General features: G+C 42.7%; 1 protein-coding gene across 1 annotated transcript; it reads right to left on the bottom strand.

Moving 5' to 3' along the window:
• Positions 1-646: 646 nt before the first annotated feature.
• Positions 647-27,583, bottom strand: GAN (gigaxonin). The gene is made up of 11 exons (XM_066194691.1): positions 27,370-27,583; positions 13,799-13,913; positions 12,621-12,971; positions 11,962-12,179; positions 10,977-11,098; positions 10,365-10,477; positions 9,070-9,219; positions 8,613-8,749; positions 8,004-8,132; positions 1,945-2,054; positions 647-1,206 (listed from the first exon to the last, which is right to left on the bottom strand). The coding sequence occupies exons 1-11, from the start codon at positions 27,534-27,536 to the stop codon at positions 1,025-1,027; spliced, it is 1,794 nt and encodes a 597-aa protein (XP_066050788.1). The 5' UTR covers positions 27,537-27,583; the 3' UTR covers positions 647-1,024.
• Between the last annotated feature and the right edge of the window lie 217 nt (positions 27,584-27,800).

Raw genomic sequence — 27,800 nt, 5'->3', positions numbered from 1 at the left:
TCTGCAAAATAAATATATCCTTGTCATATTTCACCTTTGTTCTAAGAGACAAAATACACCTTTCTGTGATCCTCAGTCTTAAAAACCATTCTTAGCTTGCAAGCAACCTGAAGTAAAAAGGAACACAATCTATTTAATTTGTCCTTTTGCTCTTACCAAAAGCAGCAATCATCACTAACTGTTCCAGACATGTCTTCCCTTTTCACTTCAAGGAAAACAACCCCCAAAGCCCACCCAGAAGTGCACGCCACCCACCTGCAGACCAGTTCATCAGGCTACTCGAATGACAGTGTAGAAAAAAAAAAACAGTTTACTTCTTTGCGGTGTTCTGTATCCATTTTCTGGGGTGTATCCATTTCAGATTAGTCCATTTTTATAGATATTAAAAATATTTGTTGGAACGAAACCGTTGCAAATGAATGAAAAACCGTATGTACACACCTCCACCATTTTTTAGGCACAGACCTTATCTTTTGAGAAAGGACTAGAAATAAAAGGTGCAATGACCAACACCTCCTGTGGCCTCATGCTCCAACAGCAGCACACCAGGGAGGTTGGTTATCGTGTAGCTTCTGTGTATTACAGCTATCCAGTTCCAGATAGCACATGGATTCGTATCAGTTCCCCGCAGGGGAAACGCACCTGAAATCTTTTTTTTTTTTTTTTTTTTGCTTTTCAATAAGCTTCGCCAAAGGAAACCGATTCCCACCAGTTTCAGACACAAAAATCCTCCTTCAATAACACGGTTTAAACTCCAAATGGTTACGACTGAAGTGTTTCCTTGACCTCCCCTTTTATTTTTCCCCTTCTCTTCTTTTTAATGTGTACTTAAGTTATTTGTTCCCAAAACAAGTACTGAGACTCAAGCTTTGTAAGCATTTAAAACAAAAACAGTTACCATACCAAAGCACAGCATACAGTGTAAGTTTCAGCTGTAATTTCTCAGCTTTTTTCCTTTAAATAGAGCTAGATTATGGTGGACTGCACAGAACTCTTCCAGTCTCCTCCCCTGGCAGCAGGCGGATCACGGAGAAGGTACTCGGATGCGGAACAGCCCCTGCTGCAGCTGCAGCCGGAAGAGTTTGCAGTTGGCGATCCGCAGCGCGGCGCAGCCCGTCCGCCGCAGGTCCGAGGGGAACAGCGGCTTGGTGCGCTGCCAGGTGCCCGTGCTCCTCTTAAATTCCCTAACATAGTCATAGTTTGTACCTGAATTGACAAAGGGAAAAAAAAAAAAAGAGACGGGGTGCTTAAAACTCACTACAAGCTGCCACCACGTTTAAACTCTCGTAAGGCAAATGCGTGAAGGAGAGTGTGCACAGGAACACAAATCAGTATCTGGATGGGACGTTGAAATTGTCATCAAAAGGGAACTGCTACGACATTTCTGATCTACTTAAATCTAGAGTTTCATTTGCTTGTATTTTGGAGAAAGCCCTGCTACACACTCATATGTACACACGGCCACAAAAGTCTTCCAAATCTCTTTTACAGAGCGTGGCTAGATGCTGGCAGCGGAGAACTGATATGTTTGATAGCACACATCTATTTGCCTGGGATTGAGAACCAAGAGTCACTATCACATCCATATGAACCACTGGATGATGCCCCCAGAATGCAGAATTTCCTGTTTCCCCCTGCAAAGAAAGGAGCTACAACCTCAGGCACTAACAGGTCTTCTTACATTTAGATAAGAGCAGTAACACACTCTCTTGCGGTCTTCAAACTAATCAACCAAATCAAGCCAATGCTCATAGCACTGAACTTGTTACTGAAGAGGTCCAAAACTAATCTGTGTTTCTGTATGTCCAGCATAATCCCCCTGACCCACAGTGACAGAACAGTGCCCCAGCTTCTTATTCTTACAATGTTCAGTCCCATCAGTGCCACATATGCAGAATATTGGAAGGAAATGAGCACAAAGAGGTTTTTAGTCCTGGTTCTGACCTGTATCGAGATCTCCAATCACGTATATGCTGGCTCCAATGGGCACAGCTCCATACACAAAAGAAGAGCTAGTTGGGATACATAGGTTCTGGTCATTTAGATAAATCCACCTGTAAAAATAACAATTAAAAAACAGAATTTGATTTTTAGTGAGCACATTTTAAAAAGTAATCCAGAATCTTTTTGCAGCTGTCATCTTTGACTCAAAAGCAGAGTGTACATATTCACTTGTTATATAAAGAGAACATTGTATAGTTTGGAACAGTCCTGGTTTCTCCCAGCCAGGAAAAGCAGCTAGTACTGCTGTATCCTGAAGTTGCTTAATTCAGAACTGCTCCAATCATCTGTGTAATCTACCTATAATAAATTTTTTTTGCACCCCCCAGTGTGACCTTCTGGAAGAGAGCAAGCATGTTAGAGAGCCAACAACAGCTATGCCAGTCAATTTTCCCTACAGAGAAAATTTTAGGCAGTTTTGTCTTAAAATTAATCTTTAAATTGTCTTCAAAATAAACACATATAAGTTTTAATGATCCATAGCAGGAGAAATAACAAATTGCTATAGCAGAACCTTGTTATTAAGCAGTGTCTCCCCATATAACTCTTCAACTTCTTTAACAGTGCTTTATCAGAGACAACAAATCCTTGCCTGCTATGAAGAATGCAGCACTTGGCAATGCTTAACTTCAAACAAGGGATACAAGGGATAGAAGACTGGAAATCAAAGTGGTAATGGAATTTGGAAAAGAAATGCCCTTTATCTGGAATTGCCACAGACCTTCCCAATCACATACCAGGCTCTTTTCAAACCTTTCCCAGCTCCTACAGTAATCTTCCAATTCCCCAGTGTTCACTGTAAGCACAGGCTCATTTCAACACTACATCAGCCTGATCTTTCCACCAAATGAAAAGCAGTTTTCCATGTTGAAGCCTTTGGAAAACAGGTGGGGATGTACTCCTCATGCATGTGGGATGCTGGTTTATAAAGAGGTCCAAAGGTTATCAGCATCCTCTCTGTGGTCCTGAAACAAATTCCTACAAAATGCTGCTGCACCTTTGCAGATGCTGTGACAGTTCATGTACAGACTGTGAGATGTACAAATCAAGGGCATTTTAGGGGACTGCTCCCCCACTTTTTATTAAATAATTTACAGAGAACATGAAAGTCTGAGAAACCTTTGAAAATCATCCCATATATTTTCATGGCCATACCAGGTTAATTTGAAGGAAAAAGTTAGAAAATGCCCTCCCAGATGCTGCTGACCTTTGAAAATTCTGCATCATCTGAACTCCTGATTCAGAAGTAAACCACTCCTCTGGCACTGAAGGAGATGCTGCTCCATATCAATTATCTTGGAGACAGAAATCAATTTTTAAAGGGCAAATGAAAGGATTAGCCATCCATTATTTTTTCTGTGCTGTACACTGAAGGATTAACGCTCTGTGCTAAGCAAGGAAATGGTTTGTAGCTGTCACAGAGGAGGACAGATGAACTAAGGAGAGAAAAGGAGAAGTTCTCTACACTGGTTCAGAAACCCTCACAGATCAAAACAACTTGCACCATATTTCATTAGCTTCCTTCCCTCACTGTAGGAGGAGGACACAGTATCTTCACTGCTTTTTAACAGCAAGTGACCTAGAATTCTGAAAACTGAGTAAGTGGCAGAGAAATGCAGAAGGAGGACTGGATTTTTTTTTTTTTTTAATTCTAACTATAGGACCAGGTTAAGAAAAGGAAAAGCCTCAAAACAGGAGTTTATCTGCACTAGATACTCTGGGTTTTGGAGTTTAAATAAAAGACCTAAACCCACAGGGTGAGACCCAAGCATTTTCCTACTGTGCACCACCAAAGGACAACATTAAAATATCTGTAGCTGCTTGTGAAAATTCATCCTCAGTCTTTCTCAACGTGTATACTTTAAAAACCAGGCACCACTTTTCAGGAACATTCACAGAAGCTTTAGCAGTTAAAACTAGGAAGGAACAAAGAGAGGAAGGGCAAGGGGTCACGTTTCATCAGAATTTGACTAAGCTCCAGCTTAATGTGGGTTGTGCCTGCTGTTTGAACAGTATGGAAAAAACACCATGACCAAAAATTCACAATCTTCAGGAATCTGAAAACAGTCCTTGGAACAGAACTCTTGCGTACTTCCCTGGGATGGCTCCACTCAAACCGAGTCCAAGAGGAGCAGGGGGAAGGCAAGTCCTGCTGCAAACACGGGCAGAAGTGATGTCTCTGAAACTGGAACAGGCTTCCACCCAATTTAAAAAAAGAAGGGAAGGAATCCTGATTTTTTTTCAGTCTTAAAGTGAGACAAACAAAATGATCCATCCACAGTGCTGTAATTAACGAGTGGGATGGGGGTAACTGCTTTGTTTCCAAGTGGGAAGTAAATAAAGATGTGATACAGAACCAACATATTCCAGGCACGTCACCTCAAGATCACCCCAGCTGAGAAAGGAAGCCTGGAAAGGAATGGAAATCCATGTTCCTCTCATCTGACAGTGCTATCACTCAGTCAGTGTTCTCATTACATGTGCATAAGCACTTGCTTTTAATGAAATTCCTGTACTCTGACTGGAAGAATGTTGCTAATTACACATACTATGTCACAAGACGATTTAGTTCACTAGTTATACACCACTGAAAGCTCTTCCTTATTTTTATGATGTTCCAGTAGCAAAAAGAACATTGTAAAGGATATTTTACCGAAGTACTGCTTCTGAAAATTATCTCTCGCTTTTATCCCCCTTAATACCTGCAATTTTTTAGAATTATTTTTTGAATTATGAAAAGAAGGAAGAAATCCTACCCCACTTACAGGCCACTAGGGAAAGGCAGCAGTGGCCATACACCAGCAGACCTTGCAAAGAACCCTAAAGTCAGTTTGGGCTCTATTAAATATTTCCAACCATCCACACTGAAAAGAAAAACCCAAGTGTGTACAGGCATCATCCAATTCTCCACTCACCTACATGGTGCAAAAGCTGTATTATAAATTATGAACTCAGATAGAAAGAAAGTCTGACCCATCAAGGTCTTGAATATGTATTTAAGACTTGCTGCTTTTTATGGAGTAGATCAACACTGGATCACTGAGTGAAAGATACCTTCATGTTTCCCTCTTCCATTTTTACATTCATTAAATCTGTTTTTAGCTTGATCGATATTTTAAAAAACAGGATACAATGCACACAAAGCTCAATCTACAGCCTTTGAAAAAAAAAATCCACATCCTGCAAAAACCCTGCAGTCTGACATAGAGCTTTTTCTATCTTTGGGTTCACTTAAATCCACTCATGCACATGACTCTAAAGACAGGCTGACAAAACATTTATTAATTGAAAAAACTCAGTCACAGCAGCACTTCAACTATGAGAATTATTTCCTACATTACCCTGTGCACATTTCATGTGGATGCTACTATTCTGTCTCACTTCATTTATTTTATTACTTGTTTATACAGCACAGCTTAACAGGAGTCTCAATGTTTATTTTTTTGCTAGTGTGAAGATCTCAGCAAATCCCCAGTCTTTGAAAAGTCTGCGTCATGGTTAAGAATAACAATTTTGAAAGACTCTGCACTGTGAGTTATTTTGGAGTAAGTTACTGTCAAAGTAAACAATATTAAACAAGTCCAGTCCTTTAATCCAATTCAAGCCAGAATTATGGCAGCTTACATGAATTAATATGTTTATATACTGATGTGAGTGCATCCTTAGACATTCACACTGGAGGAAAACCTGTAACTCAGACACTCAAGCTCTGCGTGCCTGGGATGATGCTGGACCCTGTGCTCTGGCAGTGAGGCCTGAGGCACACATGGAAATTTGTGCAGGTGACACAGGTGTGCACTGCTGCACGTACCCCATAACCAACATCATCCCACGGCTGAACTCACAGTCCTGAGAGTTCTCTCCCTCCACAGAGAAAGTGAACATCATGGGGTTCTGCATTTACTTAAAAACAGCAGGAAAAGCCCACAGCTCATTACAAAGTATGCAGTATTGGCACGTAAATATTAAAAAAGTCACAGTGAATTTTGGTTTGAGACGGCTAGAATTGATCTGCTACACAGATCTTTGAGGGTTCCGAAACCTGGGATAACTGGCAGATCCTGAAGCTGAGTGCTGGAAATAACACAGAGACACTGCACCCTCTTCTGGCTACCGCACCCCTGGGCTGAGCTGGGGCCTTCCAAACCCCGGGAGCACCATCCCCAGGCAGCAGCTGCCACCATCCCAACCTTCCCTGGTCCCCAGTGTCCACAGGAACACCCACAACCTGTGCCCTGCCTGCAGGCTCATGCTGAGTTAAATTTCTAAGCTCAGACTGGGCAGTGGCAGAGCAGAAAGGCAAAGTCTGATATCTCATGTGCCTCCTCCATCAGCTCCATCAGTTACCTCTGCTGCCTCCTGTGCCAGCACAGCCCTCACACCACACAGCCAGCACTCAGAGCAACTGGGGCAGCTGGAGTTCCACCGCTGTTCCCCTGGAATGCTGGAAGGCCTCGGGGATGCCACCGGGCAAGGACACAAATGCATCCCGTGGCAGGTGTGGGTGCTGCAGTCAGCAGGTGGCACCACGGGCTCACCTGCAGCACCCGGGCTGGGCCCTCCCAGCTCCCCAAACTCCACTTCGTGGCAGCTCAACCTACATCAACCAGTGGAACAGGTTTGCAGCCACTGCTGAGCAGCCACGAGCTATAACCTTCTGAAGAACAGAATCAGGCTGGAAATATTGCAAGTAAATCAGCTGAAAATAGCAAGTAGGAGAGAGGGGAGCATTTCTTTCCACAGTTCTTTCCCTTTCAAAGACATCTTGAAAAACATTAATAAACTTCTACCATTTCCCCAGCCCCCAGAAGGCCAGCAAACACTATAAGGGAGCATCAGCAGCAACAGCCCCTCTGATCTGTCTGCTTTCTTTAACCAATTTAAAGGATGTTTTTCTTCAGCTTCATTTGATTATAGCTAGTTTAGACATCACTTTGAACAACAGAGAAGACCTCTTCATACAGAAATTAAAGTCTCTTTAGAACCATATCTTGCCAGAAAATTATATAATGAATTTACATCTACTGTTCTATTTTTGTGTCCTTTTATACAGGTCACTGTCATAAATCAGTATTGATCTTCTAATAAAGACATGCTAATCTCCTTCACTTGTTAGTAAGCCTTGAAACATCTGACCACAAAGTCTTTTTAAAATTTAATTTATGAAAGAAGAATAATCCAATTTACTGTTATATGCAAGAAAAAAGTCACTGGAGGAACCAAGCTTGTCAGTTATGACTGGAGAATAAGGTGACTAAACAAAAAATTCAATGTAAGGTAACATTTTGAATGGTTACCACATGTAGTAAGGTGGATTCCACCATCCAGAGCCAAGAGATAACAAATGAAGTAATCAGAAGCAAATTCAAAACAAACAGAAGGAGATGAGCCATGCAGTGTGGGGAGGTGGCTGTGGGATGTATAGCATCCATAGTGTCTTTCCTATGGCAAAGGCCTACATGGCTGCCATCAGCTATAAATGCTTGGAACAGAAATGCATGAAATTTCTCACCTCCAGTTTAGGAATTCCCTAAGATGCAAATCTTTGGAGATAGGATTGGATCATGAAGAAACATCCCTGTACATACATACATTCCTCTGTAGAACCATGGAATCATTTAGGTTGGAAAAGACTTGTAATGAGCACTCAGCAGGGAGCTGTGGGCACGAGTAGGGGTGGGGGCAGCAGTACCCTGAACTTGGGGAAATTGCAGCGTGCAGGGGAAGAACCACAAACTCCCTGTGTGACCAAGGTGCTTCTCCTGTCCAGGGGCACTCAAGACCCACACAGTGGCTCCAGGGCTTTAGGCTTGGCATGTTAGAGGGAAAAGTGGAGTGGATGGGCCTTCAGTAACAGCCATACTGAGTCACAAAACATGAAATGAGAAACAGACACAGGACACAGGGCTCATGTGCTTTGGAGTGCAGGAACAAGGGGCGAGGGAACAGGCAGATGACTGGATGGCAAGTTATTTTCTGTGTTTAGAGCTGCAGCCAGTTACCTTTTAAACTCATCATGATAAAACTCTGATTTGCATGTCACCATCTCACTGGCTTGGCTGTCGTCACGACTCCTGACCCCACCAAATACATAAAGCTCAGAGGCAACTCCACAGGCCACTGCCCCAAATCTGAAAATCCAAAAAAGAAAGAATATTAATGCAATGTATCAAAACCCTTTTGCGTACCCTTGTGAACTGTCTTCATCTTTTACTCTTTTATTTATTTATACATGCAGATGCCTTAAATATCCAACAAGACGAGTCATGGATATTAACTGTAAGCACCTAATTCAGATCACAAAAGAAAAAAACAGTAAAAGTATTTCTCTCTAAAAATATTCTGAAGTTCCAACTGAACTATAATTTCTAGTTTTTATTTCACATCAGGGAACTATTGCTTGTAACATCAGGCCTATATTTCTACAAAATTTGTATTTATTGCTTGGATGCTTGTCTTTATTCAGTCACATTAACTACTGGCCACCATGACTCAGAAAGACCTGGTGAGATTCATAGGCCATCTTCACAGATTCATCAGAAAAAGGACACTTTCCTCCCATCAGAAGGCTGGAAAAGCAGTCTAGTTCCCCCCCTTCCATTTTCTCTCACCTCCTCTCTTTGAGAGGACAAATTGCTGTCCACTGCTGAGTCCTGGGGTCGTAACACTCCACAGATTCAAAGAGCTTTCCATAGGAGCCTCCACCCATTGCATAGATTTTCTTCTTCATAGCTGCATAGCAGCCAATCTTATGGAAAAAAAAGAAAAATATATCTAAAATGACAAATAAATGCACAGTATTGAAAGCTGTCTATACACACACAGAGGCATTTGGGTTGCCTGTACCACGCGTCAAACAATGCAAGGAATAAAAATGCTCAGCCAGAATTTTGTTTTGGTGCATAAAGAGAGAAGCAGCTGCTCACTCTCATTTCATTTAGAGACTATTTGCTACAGCTTCTACTTGAAGCAAGAGATTAAAATAAATTTTTAATATATATATGTATACATGTATCTGCACTGACTGTTTAACAAGAAGCAACACAATAAACAGGATGTAGTTTTTACCTTTCTAACCATGGTCAAGTCTGGCTGCTTGGTCCAGGTCCGGCTATAAATATCATAGCTCTCCATGGAGATCAGCTCCCTTTCACCATCCTCACCTCCCAGAATATACAGAATCCCATCAATCTCTACCACACCAAAATTATGTCGTGCCTAAGGAACATCAACAAAGTCAACATTGAAAAACATTACTGCCATTGTGAATAAATGAATACGGTCTTATTTTTCAGAGTATCTCTCTGCATAGTGCTATTGGTATTATGCCTGGCTTTTGTTTTGTTTTTTTTTAATAGTGAAGTCCTAAACACCAGCATAAGATTATTAATTTAATCAACTATACAAACAAAGAGTATCAAAACAACAACAATGGGGAAAAAAAAAAGAAAAGAAAAGAAAGAAAAGAAAAGAAAAGAAAAAAAAAAAAAAAAAAAAAAAAAAAAAAAAAAAAAAAAAAAAAAGGGGCAGAGCAGCAAAAGCCAAAGAGACCACACAGAAATCTAAGAACAGAGCTTGGCCATATTTTAGTTCCCATAGCAGTGGTCTCCACAATGAAGCTGTTGCTTTCAGGTCTCTATAGCAGCAAAGCCTGGACCCATTCTCTGTGCAAAGGCAGCTCTTCTATTTTGTATGTATGAGCCCAGCTACCCCTCATTCTCACATATCACAACCAGGAAACTTAATGCATCATAACTAAAATTGTACACAAATCTACATGCCTTTGTCAAGCAGAGATTGCAAAGAGGAAAATCCTGTGGTAAACAACTTCTTAATAAACACCCTGTGCTGATTTACTAAGATAAAAAACACAGGTGTATTAAGGATTTATGTTTACAAATAACAAACTGTTACTTTTGGATGGAATGTAATTATGAAGAAGGAAGCATTAACTCAAACCAAACCTAAATATGTCTGTGCAAGCCAAGTTCTGTATGTTGGCCAGTCCTCTGTCCATCTTTTCTGCACAGTCCGATCCCTTTGTCCATCTCAGAGGTCTCTTGTTTTAGAAGGCCAGTATACGCAGAACATTAAGTATACTACAGGACTGATTCATTATGAAATTCCTGAAATTTTGTAGTTCATCTTACAGTTAGCTCTTCACCAATTGTTTAGTTTTTCCAGATCCAGCAGTCAGCATCAGACCACAAGAACAACAGGATATAAACAGAAGTCAGTCTGTAGCATGATTTTGAATGTGTAAGATGCAAGCGACTGGAGATTCAGAATAAAATTTTGCAGAAGAAAAGGAACATTTTGCCAAAGTAAAAACTTAAATCCCAACAGTTAGATAGAGATCTTGCCTCAAGCATTGGTGGTAAGGAACTCCATGAATTGGTGTCTGGATCATATTTCTCTCCAGAGCTTAGCGTTCCCTTGTTTTCATCCTGACCACCAAGCACAAATAAAAATCCTTCTGTAAAACAAAACGTAACATGATCTTAGAACAGGACTCTCAAGAAGAGGACTCACACCTGCACACTGAGCAAAACAACATGACTGGTGAGTTGTACTCTGGAATTCACCAGGAGATCCAGACCAGTCACAGGTCAGACTCTGGACTGGAGAAGGTAAAGCACATACTTACATCTGCCTCAAGTCTACCCCTGCAGCTACCCTTCAAGATATTCAGTGATGCAGCAACTAGAATTTACTTAAAACATGAAATACTCCTGGAGAGACAGATGTAGCAGATTCCCACAAGATGTTGCAGGAATAGTGATTTTAAGACACTCAGATGACAGGGATTTTCACAGAATCAAAATCACAGTTTTGGGCAGACAAAGGGGAAGCATGAAATAACCCCAGTGCAGTCAGTATTGAAGAAAATATATTATTATAAGCTGTATCTCAGATTCTGAGGCACTGGTAAGTTTTCATAACATTGACTTTACAAAGACAAAGTTCCCCTTTACCTGCTGACAATACTCCATGATTGATCCTTGGGATACTCATAGGAGCAAGTTCAATCCAGAGCTGTCTATTGGGATCATAAAGAGGACACATACACCGCATCACTGAGGTTGGTTTCCGTGATCTGAACACAGGGTGGGGAGGGAACAAGCAGAAACAGAAAGACAAAGACAGAGTTTTACGAGTTCACTGTTAACACCTCGTGTCCAAAGCTTGCTTGTTCTTGTTTTCCTGTATATTCATCACGTGGCATTTCCCTGGTAAGGAGAAGACCCCCAAACCAAACATGTAAATTGAGTTTGTACAGACGTGGAGACATAAAAAGCTGATTCACTGCATTCCTACTGTATCAGCCTGTAACCTTTTTTTATGAACTTTGAACGAGCTAAGAAGGGAGTATTAGTAATGTCTGAGTAAAGTGATTCCCAAACTGATACGCAAAATGCTGTCTGAGTGGTTTACTATGTTTCTATAAAGAGCTAACATCTAAATGCTGAATTTATTTAAACAAAATAGAACCCTCCCTTCTTCTGCAGGGGGTACTCAAGAAAATAAAGGGATTATTGTGTGGAACAGGAATTTTCACCTTATCCCAAATCCACCAATAATGACTTTTTTTTTTGGAACCACATCTATTATGAACAAAACAGTTTAAAGCACACATTCATTACTTCTAAGCTTTGTTATAGATGCTTTTCAGATCATCAGAAATGATTCTGTGTTTAAGTCTATTCAGTTAAACAAGAAAACCAGCTAACACTTACTGAAAAAACAACCCTACCGTAAGCTTACTACAGGTCGAATGTCAGAAACAAAATAACTATCTACTGCTGAATCACCCCCAGAGGTACTGTAGGTGTGCCTGAGTAAAACAAACCCAAATGGTGGAGTAATCAGCAATAGGTGCACATATCCTCTGCACTCCGTGCTTCCAGAGTGCCGTGGGTGCTGGCACTGGGACCAGCTGTGATGCCACAGCACACTTACACTCTCTCCTCCCCGCCAACAGTCACGATGCACTCGGAGTAGCCCCGGGGCTTGAAGGAGGCCAGCATGGCCTCTCCCTGCTGCGGGGGTGTCAGGGGGATGTTGTTGCACTCCTTGACGATCTCGCGGACCAGCGGCTCGCTCATCATCTGCTCGCGCAGGTAGGCGGCGTCCAGCCCCGACACCCACACCGCCGACATCACATCCTTCATGTGCACCTGGGGGAGGCAGCAGGGACACACAGTCACCCCCAGCACAGAGACACCCCGACATGCAGATGTTTAGTAAATACTTGAGAGTTTTTGATGCTGGTAAGTAATAAACTATACTACACGGTGTTAGTAGGAAAATGCATCAAGTGCTCAAAGTTTCTCTATAAATGTGCTACTTAATTTCTTGCCATGTAAACAAGATTATATCATCAAACGTGAAAATAGTGCCTTTTTTTTCTTAATGCCTATTAAATAATAAAGGCAGCAGATGATATCAACACAGCTTTCACCCTTTTACTGCAATGCCATGGTCTGCATTTCAGGCAAAATTCAATAAATTCTGTAAGTTAGTCAAGAAAGAAACAGATCTATTTCAAGTTCCCACTGATTAGAACGAACACTCTGATTTGCCCCACATTCAAAATACAAACATTTGGATGTCCTGACCTTTCTGGATTCTGAATCATGAGAAATCCACCTAATCACCGCTTCAAAGACGTATCTTTCGTTTCCAACATTGAGCTTTTCCATGGACAGCACTTCTTTCAGTTTTTGAGGAGTCAGTTCCAAGAATTCCTCTGTGCTGCTGACATCTCGAAAGTGAGTTTCCAGATACTCTGAGGCAAGGTAGTGAACATGATGCAAACAATAGTGCAGTGCAAAGTCCCGAATACCAATACAGTTCTCAGCAGCTATGCAACCTTCTAAAAACTCACAGCAGAGAGTTTTTAAGTCTGTAAGCAGCAGGAGATCAGCTGCCTGTACCACATCTTGGATAGTTTCTTCATTTAGCCTGATCTGCAAGAATTAATTTAGAAGTTATAGCTACTATCACTCATTTGTTCCATGACATGCCTGCATTCATTACACTCATTCTCAGTAGCTGAAGAATGGAGTATTAATGCCAGTGTAAAAATTAGGAGAAACTGATATGACTGCTAACCATTTATTAATTAACACAGAGTTGGAATGGCATTTGCTTGACAGACGGTGTGGAGCAGAAATTTTAATAAGTTCCTGAAGTAACCAACCATAAAATTGCTCTTCTCATCCAGGAACCTAAAATGAGTTTTGCTGTGATAAATAAATACTTTTTTTAAACATACATGCAGGAATAAATTTCAAGCCAAATCTGCTTTTTCTTTTTCTGCAGAAAGCTAAACTCATTCGGCAATCTCAGTCTGGTTCCAAATAAACCAGACACACCAACTTTAATTCCTGCTAAGGCTGCTGGCAGGCAGATGTGACAGGAGGCCAGCAAGGTGGGCACCGGGGGCAGCGAGGGAGGGTGCCAGGTGTACTGTAATGCTCCGCGATGGGGTCTCCATCTCTGTGGCTACCAAGGCAGTCCTCTGTCACAGCTGACAAACACTGCCTGGTTTAAAGCAGGTTACTGAAGGTAGCCACCAATTTTAATACAAGAATTTGACATTGACTCTAAATTTTAAAGCCCTTCCTTGCTGCACAAGAAGAGCAGAGACAACTCCTGCAGAGCCTACTGCCTCGACTTCATATGCAGGAATTTTATCACAAAGCTTTAAACATCTTTCAGGGCAGCAGTGTTAAAATTCAAATTATTTTGCCAAACAGTCCAAGTGAGGTTTAGGGGTTTTTTAATACCATACCTGCCCACTGAAGATGTAATCGAGTATCTCTTTCATGATATCAACAGATATCCCTTCAAGTTCAATCTTGTACGTTGAGCCATCATCCTTTGGAGGATTGTAATTCAATTTTGTTCTAAGAGAAGAGAAAATAAAAAGAGGAAAGTTCAAAATCTAGGCATTGCTTGCTCTTAGTTTCTGAAGAATCTGAGATCTCAGAATATGGATCTCTTGAGCCACAACAGAGATGTTAAAACCTTTTAATGTGATGGAAATACTGTGCCTTGAATTAGCACATAGGTATGGCCTCTGATACTGCTCATCACATTTCCAAACTGAACAAATCTGTCAGACTTGCAAACCACCCAGGCCATCAAAGAGCCAAAGTATTTTTTTATCCCAGCTCATTCATCACAAACATTCAAAAACTTCACTCAGACCTTCCAACAGAACAGCAGCTCTGCTGACAGATGAAACACAAGAATTTGCTTTGATAAAGGTGGAAAAAAAGCCAGAGCAAAACAAAACCAAAACTTTTTTTAACCAAGGAAGAAATAATTAGAGTTAGCAGATGTGATCAGAATATTCACTGACAGCACAAACATTTGGATTGCATTACCATTTTGTGTAGTTTATGATGTTATCAGCCTAATGCTGTGCCTGGCTGTAACCAAGCCATGCACTCGCAGTTGCAGGAAACAGCCCGTGAGCTGCTCAGCAGAGCTTTAAATATTCATCTACATCAGTGGACACTTCACTTACAAGTAATTTCTTTAAACGTACCAGGAGCACTGTGATGTGCCTGTGAATAGAATGTTGGGGGCTAGGGGAAAAGGTGAGGAAGTAAAAATAGCACAGCAAACACTTTGATTTCAACCAGCTGTCAGTGCAAACACTTCTTCCAGGAGAGACAACTTTAAGTGTTCAAAAGGGAGCAGCATCCACCAGTCTGGTGCAAACAGCCACAAGAGCTAATAAAAGATAATTTTTAACGTATTTTTCCACATTTTGGTCAATGAAGAATACATTATATAAAGACAAGAAAGTTTGTTTCACTACCTCTGTATATATATAGCGACCTACATCTACACCACAGGACACTAAAATAAAAGCTTCTAAAACTTTTTAACATTCATTTGAATATATCCTTAGATAGAACCAGTTTTTTAATGTGAAAAGCTGTGGCTTTGCTAAGCTGAAAGTGTCCAGCTTCCTACTATCCACACTCATGCTAAGCAAATACATAAATAGGTCTTAGCTAAGGGCAGATTCTGCCACACTTACTCATATCGGAATAAATAAGTTTCTCACAAAATAAGCTGCAACTCCCATCAAATAAAACCTTCATCTGTAAGGAGCTATTTTTAAGTGTGAATAAGGGCAGTAATTTTAGCCCTCTAGTTCATCATACTTGTGGTCCTGTCTTCACATCCCTTTTCCCTTCAGCAGAACACCCGGAGACAGCAGAGCTCGGGTGCCCAGGTACCACTGCACCAGGGCTGGAGCTGCTTCACCCTGTCTGTGCAGCACCTGGCACAACTTACAATACAAATAACAACAACAACAGCGTGGTGTGGATTAGGAAATTGTTTATTTCCTCACACTTGGAAGGAGATTAGGAAAACTATGTGACTCCCATTAAAGTGCATGCTGCAATAGCAGGCACTGATTTACAGCTTGTCAGCTGAAAACTCCTGTCCCAAATGTGCATTTCCAGCAGAACATACAACGTGTACCTCAACCTGAGCCATCCTTGCCCATGTGCAAGCTGCATTTTTCACGTCCACAAGCTCCAAACGAGCCACAGAGCATACACACACAGGGCAAGGTGCCTTTTCACTTCTAACAGAGCAAAGGTTTCTTTACACACATTTTTAAATCTATCCAAACCACCTCAATTTACACTTGAGTTCTGGGATTCTCGGTTTGTAACAAAAGGCACTTCTTGATTCCTAGGATGAAACTGTGTTTTCTTTTAATTTAACATCAAATGTATCAAGGTTCACAGTGTCAGGCTTCCTTCAGCAGAAAAGACAGTTGGGTGATCCCGGGATCTCACATGATTCAGGTACCTCTAAGTAGCTGTTATGATCAAACACAGCAGTATCTACACAGAACCTGGGGTGTCCAACACATTGTGAGGCTTAAAACAGGTTCAAGGCATACAACAAGCATGTTGATGCCAGCACTAATGGGGAGATTAGGGAAAGGACTCGTGCTATTTATCACTAAATTTCATCTTAGCATCACCTGTACACACCCAAGCTAAATCACCTTATTGCATGGACTTTACACTGACGCCTCCTGGTAACAAGAGAGTGTTGTTCAGAGTTTTTGGGTCTTATCGAGGTAGATGTTCTAATTACTGTGTACTTTTTCAGGCATCAACAGTTCCTAAGCTGAAAAGAAATGACCTAGACCCTAATGCAAGGCCAAAACACAAAGCCAAAGCAGAAAAATAACCTTGAGAACAAATAAAATCACTTCAAAGTTACAGACACTCGTATCTAGGCAAACATTCACCTTATGCAAATGCTTCCCAGTTCAGATTAAGTTTTGTTCCTGTCATCTGTCATGGGAAGCAATAGTGATCCATCTGTCACATGGTTTTAATTTGTTGGTTAATAAAATACAAGGTTATTTATTTCAGTACAAGTACTTCTGAGCTATGCCAAGAGAGCCATTCCCAAAGGCAGCTGGAGGTACAACTTGTCACTCACACCAAAACTGCAGGACAGCTAATGGCTGTTGGGAAGAGGGGAGGAAAAATATGATGCAACCAATATTATAACCAGGTTTGGGGCTGGAAAAGTTTAAGGAAAAAAAAAATCATGAGTCCAAATGGAAAGAAAGCTGAAGGAGGAGAGAAAAGTAGGAGGTGTGCAAGCAGAGGGCAAGGAGCCACATCTCCTCTTGCATCACCCAGCACCAGCTGTGACCTGCACCCACACCTCGCCAGCAAACAGAGGCCTGGGCATCCCTGTCATAACACACAGAATGAGAAAGTTTCCAAACACTTTTGTTCCCAGTTCAGTAAGACAATGGGCAGCACATGGAAAAATACTTAATCCTTGCCCTCTATCAAATTTCACTTTAGAAAATAAGTTACCAGCTATGCTTAAGCAGAGGCTTTCCAATCTGTCAGCAGCTCAGAAGGAGGCTGCCTTCTTTCTGCCATGCTCCTCCTCAGGGTGATTTATTCAGCCTGTGATTTGTGTGGCTGAGAGCTGGAAGTGGCAACACAAGGTGCAGAGATGCACCAGCTGCAGCACAGCTGCCTCTAACACGGGCATGTGACAGCTTCCTACTGCAGACAACATTTCTAATTACTCTAAAAGCACTCCAAGCTGTCAAACCACACCAGAAAAAGCTGCCTCAGTCTTCTTTAATTCAGATGGAAGACCAGAACATCAAGATCTGGAAGGAAATAACCCTCCCAGCCAACCAAAACCCCCGTGAGTTGGGAGCAGAGCACAGCCAAGACAGAGCTGGAGGAAATGAAACAAGGCAACTTCTTCATCCTGTTTTCTCAAGTAATTTAATTTTGAGCAACTTGACTCCATACATGTTTTAAAACAATAATTTCCATTTTTTAATTAAGATCATGATTGTGAGTTGAAATTGCTTCCAGTAACATAAAACTGTTCTATAAATGCTCAACATCCACCCCAACATCTTGTGCCTCGTCAGGAAAACTGCTGGCACACACCACACCTCGAGCCAGTGGCAAAAGAACAAATGGATTGATGTTGTGTTTTGATGTTGTCTGTGTGACAAATTTAGAATCTGCTGTTCCACATCACTTAAGGAATACAATCCTAATGAGTCATCTGAAACGCTCTATATGAGGCAGAATGAGGATAAAAATTCCAGTACCTCTTCTGTATATGTAAGCAGTGTAAGCAAGGTGAATCCTCAAAATGAAAACACAGGCTCCAGAACTGATGTTGATACTGCTAGGAACAATTTACATCTAATGACATAAAACAGATTCAAATAATAAGAAAAAAAACAACACAAGCAAAAACCAAACCAACAGGTAAATTACGACTATCCACACTTCTTGTTAAAATTAGGATGGAGCTTCCAACTTACTGTTACATTAAAAGAGCAAAACAAATTAAAATACAACCAATGCTTCCAACCTTACAGTCAATTCCTGTGAAAGCACCGTTGTGGGACAGTTAAGATTTATAAGAAGCAGATTGAAAAAAAAAATCCATGTGTCTGAAAAGTTGATTTTCTTACATTTTACAGTTGAGAGTTTACAGGAGGGGAATAATCACTTTTAAAAACTCAACTAGACAAAACAACAAACAAAATGAAAATTCAAATTAAGAACTTGGCCACCACAGATACCACTTCCTTTCCTGAATCAGACATAATTTTGTGGGAATATTTTTTGTCTTTGAAATCTCTGCCATATCTGTTAAGTATTAAAAAAAGACAACTGATTTGTTCTTACAATGGTCACATAAGTTATACAGAGAACAAGAGCACAACTCTTGGAAAGCATTAATCCTTAGAGTGCTGGTATATTGGAACCTAAACAAGTAAAGAAAACACCTGTCTGCAAAGATTGTACCTATGAAAATGCTCCAGACCACACTCACCACAAGCAGGTTGTTAATATTTACAGTGAACAGGCATCAGAAACTCTGGGAAACAAGAGACAGACACTTTGCGTTTGATGCTTTGCAACACAAAACTTTTACCTGCTCTCACGTCACCGCGGTGCAAACGCAGTTCTCTGACCTACTTACTCTGCAGGGTGTCAGGAACCAGACTGCAGGAGACAACAGGGAGACACTTGGCTTTTGGAAAGGAGCTGTCTTCCCAAATTAATGATTTTGCTCCAGATTAGGCATTAAGGGCTGGTCTACACATGCTTTGCCAGTATTGCCACACTAGCAAACGTTAATGCTCGAGACACAAAGCTGTCCTTCAAAACCAAAGGGCAATAAAATTGGGGTTTGATGATTTATCCTTTACTTGCACCAGTGTTTTGGCCTTCTCCAGAGAGCATCAGCATTTTAAAATGAAGCTGGACCTCCAACAAATGGTTCCAGCAAAGACATGCACCAAACCTAAAACATGCTCACAAGGATGACTCAGTCCCAAAAATGACAAGTGAGTACTTGGAGATTTTGCATCACTAAGGAGAAAACAAAAAATCTGCTTCTGATGCAAACACAAGGTCAGTTTAGTCTCCTGGTCTGGGCTTCCTCATGTAGGTTTGAATCTTTCAAGTACAAGCTTTCCATGGTAAATCTAATTAAGTCCTACTTAGGACTGACCATTTTAATGGTGAAGTTTTTCATTTGTCTGCCTTTATCCCTGCAATGTTTTCTCCCATAAAGGCTGGTCTTCCTACGTGCAAAAAAAACTCCTTAATAATCACATTATTAAACAGGTCAGACATAAAAAACATGATGCAGCAGTTCACTCCACCCACTGCCATCCTCCAAAAAGATATTTTACAACCAAATCAGAAGGTTTCCTTTGAGGTCGCACCCTGGCCTTTAGCACCACACATAAAAGTCAGTCTTCACCACACCCTGCAAAGGGTGCCAGCTCTCAGAGGATTTTGGCTATGCCTCTCCTGTGTCTCTCTCCTTAAGATTATCTGTAACTCCAACTTCAGATCTCAAGGCAAAGGAGTTCATTTAACAGCTCAGCACAAAACTTGCAGAAGTTGCTTTGTTTGCTTTAAGAGAAACAAAAACTATGACACATAACTTAATTTTTTCAACTACTGAAAATTTTAAGTCAGGCCAAAAAATGGCTTACCCCCTTTCCATGAGAAAGGGAACAAGGCAATTCCTTCAACAGCAGCACAGGGGACGTGTACAGGGCTCGTGGGCTTTGCTCAATGAAGAGCTTGTTTACCATGAAAATCTGAAATTACCCTGATTACACTGAGCTCATCCAGAGCTAGATTGTAATCTAAATTGGAAATCTACCCTCAACCAGAGTGTCTTGCCTAAACATGTGAGTTAGCCCTAAGTAGACAGAACACACATTCAACAAACCGTGCCAAGGACGGACCCTGGGTGTGCTCAGCAGCACCAAGGGCCTGATGGGTCATTTCACTTCAGGTTTCTTCAGCCAGCAGAGAAAACAACCAAGCAACTGCACCAGCTGAGACTGCAAACCAGTCAAACACAGGCAGTGCAGATGAGCTGCTGGCACCTGTGGTTCGTGCAGCCCGTGCGTGGCACGAAGCACAGCTCAGGCTCGTCTGTGATGTGGTGGAGTAGACCTGGTTCAGCAGTCTGCGATGGACCTTCCTGTGATAGAAACACCTGCCACTGGGTTTAGAAAGGTGGTTTGGGTTTGGGTTTTTTTCTGCTCCATTGACACTCGAGTCCACACACTGAACTGATGATTCCCAGCACTGTCACACTTTTTAGGTAGCAGTTTGGAACCAGGACTTCCTCAGAAAAACAAGGGAAGACATTTTTGAAATAGAGTTTAAAGCCAAGAAATGAAGAGTGTCTTACCTGAAATATGTCTACTTTCAAATTAACTCTACTTTTAAACTTGTTAAAAATGCTTTTTTAGAAGAAACAAGTACAGTGTCATACCCCTGCTGCTAAATTTGCTGTTAAATATATTTAAGAAATGCAGTGCTGTGTAGCATGTGTCTAATAACTCAAATATTCCTGTAACTTACTAATACTATTGTTTAACAAACACCAATAGATCTGCTGGGAAAACTTGGATTAACCAGGTTTTTATACCTCACTTACCCTTACAGCACATGGGAGGAATAAGCAACAGAGTGGGAAAAAGATTTTCATAATTGATGGTAAGTATGAAGTCAAAGGGACAAAATTAAAAGTGCATGAGTAGTGCTGTGGAACAGCTGGAAGATGTCTGGAATCCAACTGAGGGAAGCACCGGAATTCTGGCTATGCCCAGAGCTGGAAAACACAGATCTGCAAGACCTTCACAGAAAGCAATGCCACAGCCAAGAGGAAAAAGGAACCAAGAACATGGATTTCATCAGCACAGGAGCCTCCAACGCCGAGCACTCCCCATGTCCATAAACAAGGGCTGCACCAGGCAGCCCACATCATCCAGGGGATGTAAACCAACATGCCTGAGGACATAAACCAGCCACTAACCACATGGTATTAAGGACATACTTCCTTGACAGGGACAAGGACTTTCAGAGCTGTGCATAAACGGTGATTTATTTAGGTTTTTTGGATATATTAACCCATGGAAAAGATAAAATATGAGAGGCAAAGACAGGAGTGAAGACTCCCCTGTGTATGGGTAGCACTACATTGGTACTCAGTACCAGCACAGAGAGAAACTTCAGTACAATATTCAGAATAGGAGTCCGATCAGAGTGAGGAAACAAATCCTTTCAAACCACTCGTTACTGTTCGTATTTGTCAGTCCACACCAGGAAACAGTTCCTTTAGTAACTGCAGCTGAGACCAACACACGCAAAACAGGTTCAATAATTAAAAAAAAACACCACCAAAAATCCCCAAAACACAAGTGAAGCATTTCAGACTCATCAGCTCCACACACATCAGCAACTTCAGAGCAGCCCCGTTCCAGCCACAAAATACATTCTAAATCAAGAAAAAAAAAAAAAAAAAAAAAAAGAAAGGTTCTTTTAATAATAAAAGTTTTGCCAAACAAGGCAATTAACACAAGTGTAAAGGCAACCTACAAAGCATAAATTACCCAGACATCCCAAGCAGCCCCATCCTGCCACACCTTCCATCCCAGCTCGCCTCTTACGTCAGGCACGCGGACGAGCTGAGCGTCTCCAGATAAAAGAAAGGACAAGAAATTTCATCTCTAGTTCTCCTGGGTAAACAAGATGCTCTGATTCCCAGTTCTCCCTTTGCCTAACGTGTAGCAGCAGCCCAACTGTATTTTTTCACTATTTTGGGCTGGGTAAGAGCCTTATGGCTTCTTCCCTTCAGGCAATCTCTAGGGGCTTGTTGGAGCAGGAATATAATTAACAGCTCCCCATTCAAGCCTGGTATAGTGGCTTCTAAATCCCTTTTTAAACCATAAACTTTTAACATACCTTTATCACTGTTGCCCCTCAACTGCTTATCCAAACATAACATGCATGTAGGCACTTCGGAGTTGTGCCAGGCAGAGAGTTTGGCCAAGGCAACTATTTTGATTTATTGCCTCTCAAAGTCACAGAGACTTTACAACTCAACTACTACTAAAACACAATAGGTAGCATTTCAATTTAACTTTTTAAAATCAAAACCAAAACAAAACTATGCCCAATTTAAAAAACAAAGTCTGGAAGCAAATTCTGGTCTGATCTGTTCCTGACTTCCTACTGCCAGGGCAGACTCCAAAGCTCCCAGGAGACTGCCAGAAACAAACTTCTCAAAAGGAACCTTGAAGACAACAATGCCTCTAGAGCCCTCCTTGACAGTGCAGTCACCACAACACTGCCCTGCACACCCACAGTGAAGAGGGAACAAGTCCTGGCACAAGTACAGCATGATCTGGCTAAAGCAGAACTTGGGAGCATGGGGGGTTCTGACAACCCAACAGCTCCCAGCTCCAGCTGCCATTTGTGTTCCTGACTTCAATATTCATCCCAAACTGAAGAAAAGTTTTAAAAACACTATGAAAGATCTCTATAAATGTCAGTAAAAACCAAACAGGTACCAGGAAATAAGCAGCAGAAGCTCCTGGCATGTGTTGGCTCCTACTTGACCTTGCTCTACAATATTCATGGTCCAACAGGTGCAGCAAGAAGTGCCCAGTCACACCTCCAGGGTGCAGGAGGGACATCCCGTCCCACCTCCCACACCAGCACTCACAGATGCTCCCGGACACACTCACACAGGCATGGAGTCTCAGCAGGCTCCCCTCATGACAATTGCAAATGCTCCAAGTGCCAGCACACAGAGGAAAGGGCGGGAGGTCAGTGATGGGGGCCACGTCCCCCCACATCTCCATGGAAATCTATTCCAGCATTGCCCGTGGCCGTGCAGGGTCCTACAAGGTCTGCAGTGCTTTAGGGGTGTCAGAAGGTTGAACAGGACAAGTGAGAAGATGCAAATGCTGTCAGGTTATTTCTGACCAAAAGCCCTTTACAAGCAGTACAGCTGTTTATAAGTACGTGAAAATAATGTGAACTTAACCTTACATTTACATTCTTTTTTAGTTAAATTATACTCATCTGAAAAAAGATTTAAATATGATTACTGGTCCATTACTGAGTTTGAAAGGCCTTGGGGAACAGTACAGAACACATACAGCCATCTGTAATCTGCTCACGCAGATGCGTGAAAATCAAAGACAAAACTTGCTGAGGTAACAAAAATGTCCTAATTCAATTTGCAATGCAGCAGCACAACCCCTGCGTAACAACAGTAAATTTGTCTAAGAATATGGGCTTAAATATCCTCTTTGTTCAGGTAGCTCCCACATGCTCCCTGTGATCCAGGCAGGCAGACAGTAAGTGAGCAAAATATAAAGAGTTGCAAGTTTCAGCTGGCCAGGAACGACTCATGCCAGACAGTGACAGATCTGTTCGGATGGGAACATCTGCTACTGCTGAGGATACCAGGAATGCCTGGACCTAATCTATCCTATAAAAGGTTGGTGGATCTATGCCACAGCTCAGGCCAAACTTACCAGTGCAAGCATGGTTTGTTCGGGTAAAAGCCCTCTTATGCCACTGTAATTTACACCAGGCTCTCAAACTAAATTAATCAAACCAGGGCAATGGATCTACACTAAGACAATTGTCAGAACAAAGAGTGCTACCAAAAAAAGTGCAGGTTTCTGGCTGATTTGTTACAGAAGAGAAAAGCAAGAGCAAAGCTGTCTCAAACATAACTACTCTGAGATGCACAGCAACATCACCTTGAGCCAAACCATGCTTTGTCCTGTGGCGGTTTCTTCCTGAGGAACCCTCCTTTTCTCAGGCTCAGGAACATACCACAAGATGTTAGAGATATGCAGGGAGACTTCTTTGTAAATGCCAGGATTTGCTCCAGGGGCACACAGAGGGATTAGATAAGCCCGTACATATAAGGGAATTTCGTAGGAATTCGCACAACCACCCCAGACCTCATTGTACTGAGAGAGCTACAAACCACTTGGCATTAAGCAGTTGAGACAGGACCTCAAGAATCAGACTACCACAAAAATTAAAATTGTCACTGGTCCCACAGACTGAAAATTTGAAAATGAAACAGGCCTTCTTTATTTTTCTGTATTTGCTGAAGCCACACTATGGATCAGACAGGCAGGTGGAACTCAGGACACCAATAACACTCCCAATGTGTTTCTGTGCCCCTTCACGCCTTTTTTTCTCTCCCCACTGAAGCTGCTATCTTTGAGCTGCATGAATAATCCAGTTGCCAAATAACTAGTGGGAAAACACATCACTATAATTTACAAGTGTCCTACTCATAACCAATCAGCCAAAGAGCTCCCATGCAAAACTAAAAAACAGGTAATGCTCCTCTCTCTGTGGCTGCACAAATCCTTCAGCACAGGCAGACTGTGCTCACGCCCAACCACCCCCTCACAAAGTCCATGCCTACTTATTTTCCTACTCACGCCCTAAACTAGGCATTCGTACAAACCCTACAGTTTCTGAACTCACCTACCAACTTGCCCACAGCCACAGCACATAATGACACAGCCAGACACTGAAAACACCACATCAACTCATACTTCCACTGCATCACTTCAAGTTCCACATAAACGCTTTTTTATTCCAAGTTTTACTTCTGAAATCACTTAATGGATTTCTTCCTGAGCTTTATATTGGCATTTTTCAAATGAGAGCAATCGGAATCAATTGGCTTTGGGAGACTGTAACAGCCTGTGGTACCAGAGCTTTGGAATCAGCTGCCCTTAAAATACAGGGGCAGGAAATTCTTCTCTCTCCTGCAATAACTGTTTATATAGAGGCCTAAACTGATTTTCTTTGAAAAACCAACACTCAAAATAAATGGGACTTGCACAGACTAGGTAAAAGGTAGAGATTAATTTCATCTCCAAAAAGAGCCACTGAAACATTACCCTTGGCTGGAAGCACAGTCCTCCAACACTGGCAACCTACCTGACCAATTCTACCCAGTGTGAAGACCAGCTGGACTAAGAGAGAGATCCTGGAGTCATAAAAAGAAGAGAGACAGGCAGCAAGTAAAAATTAGGCTCTGCAAAGGTAGGTAATACAGATGTGTTTCCCAATGTGCCATACAAGAATTAGGTACATGTATTTTTGGTTCTTTACATCTTGAAAGCCGGAGGAGAAGACATGAGTAAGCTCAAAAAAACCCAAAAACACAACCCCACACTTAATCATATTTATATATTAATGCATGTAACCTACTTTCACACATAGTTAATGAGTTCCTTCTTGAGATCTGAACCTGAACAGTTCTGAGTTTAAAAAAGCCACAACTCTAATGACTACAAGTTTTTTTGCTAATGTAGTTGTGTCTGGAGTTCTTATTCCTCACACACAATTAACCCATGTTTCCCCAGTACATTTTTCAGAGATTAAAACAATGTAAAACTTGAAGATGAACTTCTTTAAGAAAAGGCACTTCTCCGTAGGATAATCTACAGTATCTTTTAGTTAAGCATTTATTTTCACAGTAAAAAAAAAATACATTTTCTGTAAACTCATCCTGCTGTAACAATAGAACAGCAGTTTTTCCAAGGACATGACCTCTTACCACCTACAGCAATTCTTCTGAAATTTAATGTCAGGCATATGGTCACCTAAAATATGATGGCAAATGACCTAAAAAGCATTCAGGCATTTTGAGGAGTATGAATCAATGGCTCATTTCTATTTCACATCTTTGATTTCTTTCACCACAGTCTTCCAAACCTGCTCCTCAAGACAAGCAGTGACGAGAAATTATTAGTAGTACATAGGCTCCACCATGTCTTTTTTGCAAATTCTTGATGATCTTCCTTTTCTGTGCATTTTATTTCATAACTCAGCTCTGCTAGCTCAATCAGTGCAGAGAACTGTCTACTTAAGTCTGTGCAGGATCACTGCAATTTAGAAGTTATTCACCAGCCTCATATTCTATTTATTTTTAGTTTATTTTTGGACTTGAGAATGCTGAAATTGTACTACAGTGGTCACTCAAAATACCATATTCCCTAAAAACAGATGATATGACACTGCAGAAGGTTGCATTTTTTCAGACTGTGGCATAAAGAATCCCCATCCTCACCTAGTGCACAAAAAAATGCAAATTTTATGTCAACTTCACAGGAAGCAGCAGCTGAAAGAAATGTCCAAACAGTACAAAAAGTCTGCTACAGATTTATGATAATCCTGTGTTTAAATGGTACTGAAGGTCTGCTCCTACTTTACACATGAAGACAAAACAAATGCCTTTACTACCTGCAAATGAGTGGACTTAAAAACCCTTTGAAATGAACCACTGGTACGTTTTGTTTACCTGCTCCGACATGTACCACAACATCTCGTGGTGGGTATGTTCTTTTCACCTGATGTCGCTGGACTTGTCAGCACTGAGTGTGATGGGGTTCAAACCGGTGTCAGCAGGACTTTCCCTGACCTGGGTTTCCCTGCACAGGAGCAGCTGTTTGCCAGGCAGGCACCTCGGAAACCATGACTGTGCTAATGCAGCTCGTCCTCCCCAGCACTCGCTGTCAAGTGGCACAGTTCTGACTGCACATGCTGGCGACAGCCCTGCCAAGAGCTGCCTGCGATCCTGGCACGGCCAGCCTTTGTCCCTCTGGCAATTTCCGAGTGATGTTCTTAGACGTTGTGGGGACACAAGCGATGGGGAGACAAACCTGTGTTTTGATTTTTTTAATTTAGAAGCCGATGTACTTTAGAACTCATGACCACCACCTGGAGCCCTGCCTTGTTAAAAGACATTAAGGAGGAAAAAAAAAATGATGCTGAAGTGCTGACTCGGTGCGGCCGAGGGACACACAGCCCAGCGCCTCACAACGCCCCTGGGATGCTGCCCCTCGGCCGGACACCTCCCTCACCGTCCTCACAGTTCATTCTTTAGGGGTCACTTGTGCACACCAAGCTCTTGGCAGCAATTAAGTTGTTGGGGGGATTTTTCTCCCTGGTGGGTGACACAGCCTCTCGGCGCTGGGAAAAGCAGCGGTGTGATGCCGAGAACACGACGGCTCCTGCGGAGGGGCCCGGCGGCACCGGCCGGGGGCAGGCAAGGAGGGAAGGAGGGAAGAAGGAAAGGAGGGAAGGAGGCGGCTCAGCAGCTGCTCCCAGAGAATCACAAAATTGCCGGTGTTGGAAGGGACCTCTGGAGATCACCCAGTCCAGCTCCTTTGCCAAGGCAGGGTCACCTGGAGCAGGTGCCACAGGAACGCGTCCAGCCGGGGTTTGAATGTCTCCGGAGAGGGAGACTCCACACCCTCCCGGAGCGCTCGGGCCAACTCCGGGCCGAGGCGCACCCAGGGTCCGCAGAGCTCCCCCGCCGGCCTTCCCCGGCTCCGTTCGTCCTCACACGCCGCGGATCCCGCTCCTTACATAACCCCGGCCCCGCTCCCCGGAGCGCGGCCCCTCCGAGCGGCCGCCCGGGGGGCTGCGGGCCCGGCCGTACCTGATGTAGGGGCTGGCGGCCGCCAGGATGTTCTTCTGCACCGGGATCTCCTCGCCCTCCAGCACCAGGTGCGCGTCGCAGAAGCGCGTCTCCTCCCGGAACGAGCTGAGCGCCCGCAGCAGCCGCGCCGGGTGCTGCGGGTCCGACACGGCGCTCGGGCCCGACATGGTGCTGCTGCCGCCGCCGAGCCGGGCCGGGCCGGGCCGGCTCAGTCCCTGCCCTCACACCATGGCTGAGCGCCCGCCCGCCGCTGACATCATCTCCCGGCATCATCTCCCCGCGCCGCCCCGCGGGGGCGGCCCGGCCCCGCCGCCCTCGGGCACCGCGGGTTCTCCGCGGGCGGGGCGGGGACGGCCCGCGGAAATCTCGGCTTTGTCTCCTCACGGCTTTGGAATGCCACTGAAGGAGGTCCAGAGAAGGGAACGGAGCTG

Source organism: Chamaea fasciata, unplaced genomic scaffold (genome assembly GCF_029207755.1).
Source record: "Chamaea fasciata isolate MVZ Bird 193981 ecotype frontalis unplaced genomic scaffold, bChaFas1.0.hap1 SCAF_12, whole genome shotgun sequence".
Taxonomy (NCBI): domain Eukaryota; kingdom Metazoa; phylum Chordata; class Aves; order Passeriformes; family Sylviidae; genus Chamaea; species Chamaea fasciata.
The sequence above is the reverse complement of the archived record's forward strand: the minus strand, read 5'-3'. Positions and strand labels throughout refer to the sequence as shown.